General features: G+C 37.3%; 1 protein-coding gene across 5 annotated transcripts in view; it reads left to right on the top strand.

Moving 5' to 3' along the window:
• Positions 1 to 273: 273 nt before the first annotated feature.
• The window catches only part of bahcc1b (BAH domain and coiled-coil containing 1b), a 101,119-nt gene continuing 89,417 nt past the window's right edge, over positions 274 to 11,975 (top strand). The window contains exons 1-2 of one of the 5 annotated variants that reach the window (XM_042735866.1): positions 274 to 1,447; positions 10,420 to 10,753. In XM_042735866.1, coding sequence (XP_042591800.1) covers positions 10,582 to 10,753 — 172 coding nt within the window. In that variant the 5' untranslated portion in view covers positions 274 to 1,447; positions 10,420 to 10,581. Of the gene's footprint in view, positions 1,448 to 7,563; positions 8,277 to 10,419; positions 10,754 to 11,975 lie in introns of those variants that run through there. The other 4 variants (XM_042735867.1, XM_042735868.1, XM_042735865.1 and 1 more) reach the window with 4 other exon arrangements.

Here is an 11,975-nt window from a genome sequence, read left to right as displayed (position 1 = left end):
TCATTTGTTTCTTTGTGTAAAACTTTTTTTGTGTTGAGTCCACCTTTATACCAAAGTTGTAACCCAGGTTTAAAAGTTTGTCTTTCAACGTGTTAAGTGCATTATATCAGGATATATGTGTGTAAAGCTCAAGCTTTGGCTGCATCGCTAAAAGGTCTCACTTGATCAGTGGTCTCGGGACTGAAAGCGTTAATTTTCTGACGTCATCATTCCCGGGGCGGTGACCTTAAAGGTAGGGGTGGGGGCAAATTTTTGCTCCGGGGATGAGTGGGAAGTACGCCTCGCTTTCAAGGCAAATAGCCTGTTTTGGATGTAAAAACATAACTTGTGTATAAGAGTCGGGCATTGCTTTTCTTTCAGGACAACATAAGTATTTTGTAATGGATTGCCTGTGTTACCTCAAGGTAAACCTGTAGTTCTTTAAGTAAACAACGTATTGAAGCGAATGTGTGTTTTGTGGTGTTTCTAGGCTACTGATCTTACCACGTCTAACGTTACATATCTTCTGTTCGCAGACACGTTGGGTTTATCGAATACATCGTATCGGCACACAGTGTGTCCCTTTAAAAAACACAAATGTGCTTTTAAAAACAGTCGGTTTAAAACAACAGTGTTCTATACAGTTGTGTCGATGTCTTAGAATTTCGCACGGTCGCGATCGGCTCGTGGTTTGCCTGCGATGTCTTTACATTTCCTAAGTTACCACATGAAATCGGCTACTGTAGTTCGATTAACATGGGTTATTTTCGCAGACCACGAGGAAAGTCCAATATGGTGGAGAATATATGATTAAGTGTATCCAAGGTCTGTACGAAGCGGAGGAAACGGGTCGCTTTCCCCAAGTCTATTCCAAGGTCCCGTTCAGTGCAAACATGCAAAAAAGTAGAATAGTTCAAGGTGTGTTAAGGAGTTGGGGTATGCTCAAGAGACACGTGCCCTCTCCCCTAATTAAATGAGGCAAAATGCAATGGTCTGGATATGACAGCAGATTAAATTTCGTTCGGCTCTCCATCAATTTTCTGTTTAATGTCACTGAGCTCCATTGTGGGAGAAGAGGACGCGTCATCCAGCCATAAATTTGTGATTATAGAGGCTCGAGGAGGCAGTTGGCTCTATTCGGACGGATTTGCTCCGTACCTTTAGATAGATCTTCGACCACCAGAAACCATTCAAGTGCTCTTTTATATACCATTTAAGCTTTAAAGACTTTTACCGGACTAGACTATGATTAAGTAGTCATGTTAAATTAAATAGGCTCTATTTGTTTTTCCAAAGACTGTTAAGATTTGTTAGGAGGCTCTGCACGAGGAAGGGACACTTCAGACGGCTTTTTCTTTATCAAGATTTGAATCCAGATCACTGGCGCATTTCCCCCCTTTTTGCATAAATCAATAGTCAATCCTTATTCAAAAATATTTTCTATCTGGACGGACTTCCATTTTTATAGGTAGGTGTTTTCTGCTCATCTGATTGTAATTAATCGCAGCCATCAGGACTTTTGCAGAATTTAGAAGATCGTGCTTTACATGTTTGTTTGTGTCTATTATGTAGAAGGTATATGGGTTGTCAAAATGAATCACGGCTTTATACGAGGTTGTTCCTGACATTAAAAAAATACACTTTTCATGTCAGATGCACCGTTCGAGCAAGAACTATTAAGCGGTCAGTAAAAAGTGACTTTTATAGCATTTTTGAGAAGTGAAGCCTATTTCTAAAACCGGGTTTACACTGGCTTTGATTTAAACGGTTCAAAGCTTAAACAATATTCTTACATGTAGATACATTTGATATGGGCATATCAATGTTTTATATTTATAAAGATTTTATCACTGTTTATTGGGGTACAGGAGACACGCCGTTGTGTGTAATGTGGGAGAGGGCCTTTTGACCGGATTTTTGATTGTTCTGACCTTTTCATTGTTTGTGCTACACTCTCAAATCCTTTACTTAACAAAAAAGATGGATTTTTCTAACAGATATAAATTATATTCAATTAAATATAGACTAGCCTATTTTATTTTAACTTTTTTTTTTATTTGTTGTTTTCGTATGCATGCCAAAAATGTATACTTTTAAAAACAACTTATACACATGGCTACATGATCGTTCAGTCATACATTAATTCATTAATTCATTCGAATTTATTCATTTGTGTTATTGATTTGCTCACCAACGCTACTGGGTCACAGGGTCAAAACATTGTTGCTGCTTAACGAAACATGTAGTGATGCTGAGTGGATTTATATTATTTCAGTCTGTTTGAATGGAGCCATTCCTGAAATGTAATACTATACAATTGTTTATACAACCAAATTAAACTCGGAATTACTTATTTTTGTTCCCATAATAAATCAGCATGTATCAAGGGCCTGGGCTTTCACGGAGGGACACTGAGACATCGATGTACTTGTGTCGCTGATTGATAACAACGTGTAACACATTGAATACATACATGTGAGAGGACCTGTGAAGATCTGACACCCACCAGGCTGTGATACAAGCATATACTCTACATACACGGTAGGCTACACTCGGATCAAGACCGTGTCCCATGTCAAAACCGAGTGGGCCACTGACAATCACTTAAAAGCATGTGGCTGAGCCATCCTCTTAAGGATTTATTTGAATCTTTACATGTAGACTCATTATCTAAGAATAATGCGGGTAGTGTAGATATATAATACTGCTCTCACACGATTTCATATAATGTATTTAATTATGGTTTTACTACTTTGTTTTAGATTTATGGCAGCAGAGAGCAATATACAAGCTCATAGTCATTCCCCTGTATGTGGATGCCTATTACAGTTTTCCAACTTGTATCTTGAACAACGGTACAAAATACGAAGATTACTTGAAATAGGTATTAATGATTTTATTCACTAATTTTCTACTAATTAGATCACTCATCCGATTAATATTCAATTTCTTTAGTCACGTTAAATTTGGGAGATAAGCTTTAAGGAGACATTTTACGAATTATCACAGAATTTAAACTGATGTATTTATAAGACAATCTTATTAATGAAGCACTATGGGGGCAGACGTCCGTTTCTTGTTCATTATAAATGGGTCAGTCAAGAATTGGTGCATAACAATGGCATAGATATTTATTTCCCGTTCATATGCGCTGTTTTGTGCTTCTTTTGTCCAAAGACGTTCATACCAGAAAGTTTCTTTAGTCATTTTTATTAAAGCAGCGTTGCTCAAGAGCTTTTATTTTTGTATTTTGTTACATGTAGCCTATTTACCTCTCTATAGTCTGACTTCTAGCTTTTACAATAAAACAGGTCGTAATGAGGTAGGTTCAACGCTATCTCACGACCAATTCGTACGTATTTTACGAGGTGGCTAATTCGTACGAATTTGTACGACCTCACTCGTACGATTTCGTACGATTTGGCTAGACCCCACTGACGGGTAGGTTTAGGGGCGGGGTTTGGTGTAGGTCATTCGTACAAATTCATACGAATGTCCAACTCGTAAAATACGTACGATTTGACAAAAATCGTATGAATTTGTACGAGTGTGGTCGTACGAATTCGTACGAATTAGCCACCCGAGTCACCAGCTTCATTCCAACGCGAAGAAAACCGATTAGGTTTGTGCCATTTATGGGGGTGAACCAGTACTTCCCTTAATTGGACACAGATGGGCTTTTTGTATCGATAACTCCATTCCTTGGAATTTATAAAGGGCAGCTAGTCGGTATCCACCCTTATTGGGAGTTGTTTTTCTATCATTCACAATCTAGCCCTAGGCCTTGTACCATCCTAAACCTAAAGCGCCTACTTCGCTTTATAGGGTTAAGATCTGGCTACATTTACCGTGTCTTCATCGTTTCAGGTAGAGTTTGACTTCGTTGTCAACTGTGTCTATCATGATCCCCTCATATACGACTCCTATAATGATCAGTGCAATATGTTTCTCCAGCGCTATGATTTCATAAGAACTCGCTGCTCTTGTAAAGTTCGATATCACACATAACGCTTCGGTCAGCGACAGCGGACCTAAATACACATAAATCCAATCTAAATATTCTTATGCATATAAATGCTTATTTATAGTGTCAGTGTTTTACATAGGCCTACAAGTCCTTATTTCAGATACATATGCCAGTAGGCTACTGCTGACATCGGGCCTTCTAAATAGTTTGTCCAAGCCGTACCCGTCCCTATTGCCTGACACTTATCAGAGGCCAAGTCATTTCACAAGAATTTTGCAATTCTAATGGTTGCAAAATGTTCAAAAGTAGGTCCAAAGATATTTCACTCGGATATCAATGCAGTAGCCTAACTTAATAATCAAAAGGAAAGGAGAGGTCACAAAATAACAATCAAACTTATTTCGACCGTGTAGTTGGTTCAAAACGCCAGGAGCCTATATAGACTCAAATTAAAAATCTTTTCAAGTTATTTGTTTCATGGTTTTTCATACAAGTCTTTTTGAAGAACAAAATAATTTGATGTTACTGTATAATTTAACAGTGCAATAGGCTAGTACACTTAGCTTTCATACAATATTTTTAATAAATACCAATTCATGAATTGTGGTTTTCAATAAAATACAGTTGATTATAGCCTAATTTAAGCGGTTTTCAATACAATACATTTGATTATAGCCTAATTTAAGCACGTGTTTCTTATGCAATTCTTTGAGCAGACATCTCTGGCCGTTTTACTGGGCCATGAGCAAAATGAACGTCTTGACTGAACATGCTTCATCCTCATCACCAGCTATGGAGTGCATTGTCACAATGATTCATCCAATGGACGCGTACATAAAATCCCCTGACCTACATGGACGTGTAGGCGCATGTAAGCACCATTTATACATTCGCATCAGAGTGGGCTCTGAATTCAGGCGTCCTGTCTGGATTATTCTATTGCCAATGGCAGACCAGGGCGATCTTGCACTATCTAAAACTGGTGTGCAACTTGGGCCTGACAATAACTGGGTCTCTGCGCACCCTTGGCCTATACGCTGGTGACAAACGCCCCGTTCCGGTAGTTTGAATGTGGCTGGGAGATGGAGGGAAAGTGTCAATCAGAGACGCTTCATTGATCACGGACAATGCGGTTCGCGGGACTGGTCTGTTTCGAGAGCAATCAGTCACTCCGCATTAATTATCCCCGCGTCCCACAGTAGGGCAGCTCGCGCTGGCACATGGACAGTGTGTGTCTGTTTGTGTGTGCGTGAGTGAAAGAAAAAAAAGAAAGAATGTGTGTAAGTGCGCGCGTGGGGAGAGAAGGAGATTGTGTGTGTGTGTGTTTGACAAAGAAAAAGTCGCTAAATTTGTGTTCAGGTAAATATGTATATATTTAAACGGGCCTGCATGCTAGTTATTGCCTTTGCTTGTGTGTAAATGTGTGTTTGCATGGGCTTCTTATGTGTGTGTTATCCGTACACCACTAAAAATGCACCCCACCCCCACCTTTCAAGTTGCGAAAAGGAGCCAATAAAAACCCAACAATAAAAGGGTCTTTCTTGTCACTAAATAAATTAAGTGCCGATATCTGCTTAAAGTGCTGCACCTCTTTGTATATTGCAGAACAGAAATCTTTATTTAACAATTACTATAAATTTTTTCAACACAATTACTTTGTACATTAACATATTAAGAGTAGGCCATAGCAAACTCTCAAACAATTACTGTAAAGTTGGTTAACACAATGACTGGGTACTTTGTCATATTAAGAGCTTCTGCTTACGGGTCGTTTGCATACTTGATTTCATACTTCCGTGGCCAAAATTTTGGTTGAATCTGATTAACAGTGGCACCCCCCCCCCTTCTTTTAGGACTGTCTTGATTTCTCTCTTTATCTGTCTTTTTATTTTGTTTACAACAAGCCCCACGCCTATAGTATCATAAACAATTTATACATTAATGGAATGATTTATTGAACTGTTGATTGTAGATTGGTTACACCTTGTGGAATGTCTTTTTACTTAATTTAAAAGTCTGTGTTATTATATCGTTTTTAGTACATCTATAGTTTCTCTCTAGTTTTTGTTCTCAAAAGTTCAGCCTAGTTTTTATCTAAAAAGTATAGGCTATATTAAGCTATGTAGTCGTATATGTAAAATATTAATATAAGAGGAAGAAATCTTCAATACATGGTATTTAATATAGCAATATTCTCTGTAGTTATTGATTAGGCTACATGTGTTTCCTTCAACCATATTGAGCATATATTAAAAACGTAGTAGCCTATTATCAACATCCACTATAAAGCCATTTAAAAAAAAAAAAAAAAAAAAGAAAAAAAAAATACGCTACTGTTACAACGGGACGTAATAACAAAACCCCCTATGGTACATATTCAAAAAAAATTACCGTTCTTCCAGTGGCCTTAAGTTTTGTGTGATGGTAGTGCACAGAAGGTTTTCCTGAATAAAGTTTCATGGGTTGAAGTTAAAGAGATGAAGAAAGAAAAATATCAGAGTATAGAAAATCATAGAAGAACAAAGACAAAACATTGCAGCATGTATTTTATATGTTTAATGATTAAAAAAAAAAAAAAAAAAAAAAAAAACAATAACATCCTTTGGCAGGCATCATATATATATATATATATATATATATATATATATATATATATATATATATATATATATATTAATTGAATAATAGCTAATGCATTTTAATACAGACAATAATAATATAGACAACTACTACAGTAATTGAATACATTCTGTTTATAATCGTCTTCCAGTTTTTCACTCACCAAGGTTTTCCTTAACTGCATTTGTACCGAAAGAAAGAACGGCGTATAACAGTTTCCGTATTAGCGCATAATTGTTAGTATATATTTTACAGCCATTTACTACTTACTGTTATTAAATATCCATTCAAAATTAGAAGTCGCAGTCAGTGTGAAGTTTTTACATTTCATCGTAAAAAAAATCCTCACGCACGCTCGTTTTTGGTCGCTTTTGATTTCATTTCCAGTCTTGTCCTGTTATAGTCTATTAGATTCCATGTATTAGAATTATCATGTTGCTGTTGAATTAAGCGATATTAATCCGAGAATCTATACTTTAAATTTAATACAACATGTAATTTCCCCCTTTTTAACGCATTCCCTTTGATTAAGTCACTCTTGACTCTCCTTTAGCTTTGGGGCCAACGAGGTTCGCCTAGGGGAGGCCTTGAAACCGCCCCTCCTTATCTCCTTTCATCATCCAGCTCTGGGCCGCCTTGAAACCGCAAGGCCAGTAATTGCTTTTTTCAGGCAGCCCAGTGCGGACTGGACAGCAGCCAATCAGAGCCTTGTTTACATTCTATGATTGACAGCGCTCTGGAAACACGCCAACCAATCAAACAATTTTCAAGGCCCAGGCTTTTAACCCTTCGTTTGCCGTTGCACCGTAGTTTGGGTTTTAACTGATTATTTACCATGCTGAATTTGTTCTGGCTTAGAACTGTTCACTTGACTCGTGATCTGATTCTTTACTCTTTCAACTTAACATGCAGTGACGCGCTTGAAGTTAAGTGATATCGTATGGCCTAATTCACAAATTGGTTAAAAGATGAATTGGAGACACTTCATGTTTCTTCTTGGTTTGGGGTTTATTTACGTTCAGCATGTGAGTTGCTCAATTGCTTGTTTTAGATTTGTTCAATTAGATTTATTATACTCTACCAGACCAGCTGTTATTTAGCCTAAAATAATACATATACATCTACCATGTCTGCATAAAGGCTTACTATTCCTCAACTTAAAGCAGGGTTAAAAACTCAAATGTTATGAAATGCGTTTCTTTGTTTGTTTCAAGTCTTTTAAATAATGACACTCTAGGCTGCATAAGTAACCATGTGGTCGTGCCTCACACTGAACTCGTCGCGAGACAGGAAAGCTCAAATAAAGCGCCCGCCGTTTTGTTTAGTTGATCCAGCTGACGCGCCATTGGCTCAGAGCGCCATCCAATCGGAGCCACTGTTTATCCTGGGGCGCGCTGCACGAGCTTATTGACATGTAGGTATTAGACCAATGGGCGCGACTGCTCCCCCAGTCACCTCCCCCTCTTCTTCTTGAGTGGCACTAGCAGACTCGGAAAAGAGCCTCTGACTGCTTGTACGGGGCTCGATTCAGCAGAAGCTCTTACTACCACGGTGCATCTCCGAACTTCTGCACTGCACACGCACTGCAATCAGCAGACTCTAGGATGTAACCATTTCCATATGTTTTTATTCTGCCTCTGCTCTTTTACGTATTTTTTTGTATCATGTTTTTTTTAAACCCATTTATTGTTTTGCAAGGAATAACTTACCAGTAAGTAATTCGTTTATATTGTATACATTTATATGCGTGCAATAATAAACATTTGCCTTCAAGAGCTGCTCTTACTTTTTTTAAGAACATCTGGCGTTATACAAAATTATGGAGTTTTGTATTGCGGGGGGTGAAAAAAAAGCTATCCATTAATTTTCATCTGGTTCTATTGCTTTCTTTGAGCAATAATAACAATAGTAATGACATCAACAACAAAAACAATTATAATAATACTCATAATCATTATAATAATAGGAGATTTGTGCAATACTTAATTGCTACCGAATTTCTGCATTATTTTGAATAAAATGGAATTTTATTTACAGCGAAGACCTAGTGTCTGGTTGACTAATAAAGGATACAATACAAGTGTGAATAATTACATTCTTTGAGAGACATTCATTCGCAAACTGCTATATGCGATGGACGTGATGGCAGAAGTAAGATAAGCGCTTTTACCTTTCTACAGTTTACACGTAGAATGAATATTAGGAAGTTTTTTTTTATTAAATTAAAGAGATTTTCAGTTTTTTAACTAATTTTTAGTTTTTATAGGCTTATATTATATATACAGCGTTTTCCATTGATGTACCATGATTCATAAAATTGTCTGGCTTTTATCAGAGGACATTTCCTACCACTCAAATCCTTTAGGAAACCTGTTCTTTCATGCGCTCCTCCTCACCTCCCATCCGTCCTCCGAGCCAAATCTAATAGATCTCAGATCCCAATAAATGTTAAAAGTTCGGCTTTGGTTAATAGTGGGAGGATACTACGTTCAAATACCACATGCTTTAAAATTTGTGCCCAATTTCTTTTAATGATGTCACAGAAATGATACATGTTTGCTGGAAATGTCCTTTGTCAGCGCAAAAATGGTGCACTACATTTAATTCTGCGCTTCAGAGAGCTTATTCTTTAGAAATTTAAGCTTATGGTCATTATTTGAGGAAATATGTAATTTTGTGCAATTCACTCACTATACTATAACCTCTCTCTCTTTTCAGTTTTTGTGTTTTTAATGAAGGCTGTAGGGCTACAGCAATTTTGGCACTGCAACCATCCTTACACTCCAAACTGGTGACTTCCACCGTTTTAAGGCCTCGATTAGCAATACGTTGAAACATCCAACAGACGTTCAGCGTTCCGAACGTCAAATATCTGGAGATATGACCTATGTCTTCGGTTTATAGTTTGTAATTTAAAATAAATGGAAAGGACAGCTGGAGTTTCAAACTTGTTTAAAATATCTTTGTTTCCTTTGATTCTGTGTGATAATGAGATCACTTACGACTGTTCGCATGAGCTTTTTTAATTCTGCTATGCAGACTTTCTTTTATTAACTCACAATTTTCAGTAGTCTGGCAAAAGTAAGCTACTTTTTTTCTTTTTTTTTGCAAGCATGTTTTGACGCAAATCTCTCGCCGTTTAATAACATCGCATGACAATTCTCTCAATGCACCATTTTGACAAGACTCCATCTGCAACAACGTAAGATCATATATTGCTTGTATACCCGTGATTTAGGAAACTTAAGGACAAAGGTGAAATATAGACTCCTTGTGCATTTCCACCAAATACAATGTTATGGAAAACCTAGATCAGATGAACAAAGCAGTTTAATTAACTGAAATGACTGACAAAATGGACTGAAGAAATTACATTTATAGTGGGATGCATTAAATAAATAAGAGCTTATAATGAAAGCAGTCATGCCAAACGTCAGCGATTATAGATTTTCGTAATGTTTTTCATCTCGTCAAAAAGACTGATTTGGCTTTGTCAGTTTTCCATCTTTTTTGCTAAAATGTCCTTGGTTTTCCATATAGGCTTAAGGAGACTGTAAAAATGTATTGATCTTGGCATCTCTCTGTGAATGGTGTATAGCCTGCAGTGAGTCTTCTGTGTAAAAGTGGAGGTGTGCTGCAAGCTCGCTCAATTGTGGTGAGATGAGAGAGACGAGCGGAGAATTTGTGTTTAGGCAGCAGTCGCAGCAATGGACGTACACTCGTGGTGTTTTCAATGAAGGATTACCATTCCACATCTGAAGGATACTAACATGATACGATCTTGTGGATTTGCATCACTCGCTCGTGTAACTGGTTTGTAATTTAAACTACATTTTATGATTTTTGTGTTGCAGAAAACATGACTGGGACATACTTTTTTGGCCGTCAGAGCCAAAATTGTGCTGAATGCAAGACCTAAGCGAAACTCTTAACGGGATTATAACATCTGGGCGGCGTTCGGTTCGGTTCTCGTGGATTCCCGATCAGGATTTCGGATTTATCGTTTTTATATCGGGATGGAAGGTCGGGATTTCGCTCCTCCGCCGCACCTTCTGGCAGAGCGAGGCGCGCTGGTTCACAGAGGCGCCTCGAGGATCACTCCTGCCGGGCACACGGCTGTGCAGCATCCCGGTCACTTTCAGCCTGGGAAATATTACCCCTCACACATACCGATGCCTCCACATTCAGGTAAGTGTTATGTTTGTTTTCCCATGTCGATAAGTGAATGACTTTAAAACATACTTTGAGCAGATTAAAATTGCTTAACCTAACAATATCGCACAATATCGCTACTTAGCCTACACTAAATTTTTTATTATTATTGGGAAATAAAGGTCTTTTTGGAAATAAGCAATTGCTTCGGTCTCCACATACTAGTCAAATCTGACTGCATTGTAGCTTTTTATCGGATAGTTTACTTGAATAATATCTGACATGTGCTGTTTTAGGAGAGGTGCGTATCAGAAGAGAGCAGTAAGAAAATATACCCTTAACCTTTAACTGGGAATATTACTGTAGTGCACCGTAATTTATATTTAGTCTTTACGTTTATTTCTGATGATTAAATGAATATGCTGTTTTGTTAATAATGAACATTTACTATATAGCTGGATTGCCCTCTTGGTTTCGCGCTCATTCAGACATCTAGTTTTCTCTGACGAAAAGCCCCATGATTTTCTGTTAATTATTAGGGTGCATATTTGAGCGGTTTGCTGCCACAGCTGCTTTAAGTTAATAACACAAGCTTTGGTGTGTGTGTGTGAGCTGTGGTTCGAGAAGTCTCCGAGATTAGGGTCAGTAGTTATGTGTGTATATGTGTGTGTGTGCTAAAAGAGGCGTCTGTAATACCAGAAAATCCGGTTTCTATATTGAGCGGTGATGTGATGGGGTGCGAATGAGTTGACAGTGCATGCATTAGATTTAACAAGTGTCTCCAGCATTCAAAGTACCTTTGGGATAGAGGTACACTTTGCATTTTGGTTATTAATGAGATAGCCTATAAATTCATATATATGTGCACACGAATACGTCAGCCTGTGAATGCTTCAGCTTCTGTTGTTAATCGCAGAGAATATCACATTTTGTAGGTAATTCCACATTTTTATTTTATTTTATTTTATATATAACATTGGTTGACATAGCCGTCCTTTTGGATGATGTGTTGTTTTAAAGAATGTGTTCAGCACTTTTAGTTTTAAACAATGAATTAAACTTCCTTTGGTGTTGTTTTAGTCGTTGTACTTAAATATAAATATTTTTTTTCTTTTTTGTTTCTTTCCATATAGCTTAACATTTTTTTTTCATATATATATATTCTTTTATACAACCCCTTGGCTTGTTAAACTGGTGTGTGTGTGTGAATATATATATATATATATATATATATATATATATATATATATATATATAT

Source organism: Cyprinus carpio, chromosome B12, assembly GCF_018340385.1.
Source record: "Cyprinus carpio isolate SPL01 chromosome B12, ASM1834038v1, whole genome shotgun sequence".
Lineage (NCBI taxonomy): Eukaryota > Metazoa > Chordata > Actinopteri > Cypriniformes > Cyprinidae > Cyprinus > Cyprinus carpio.
This window is presented reverse-complemented; position numbering and strand designations above follow the sequence as displayed.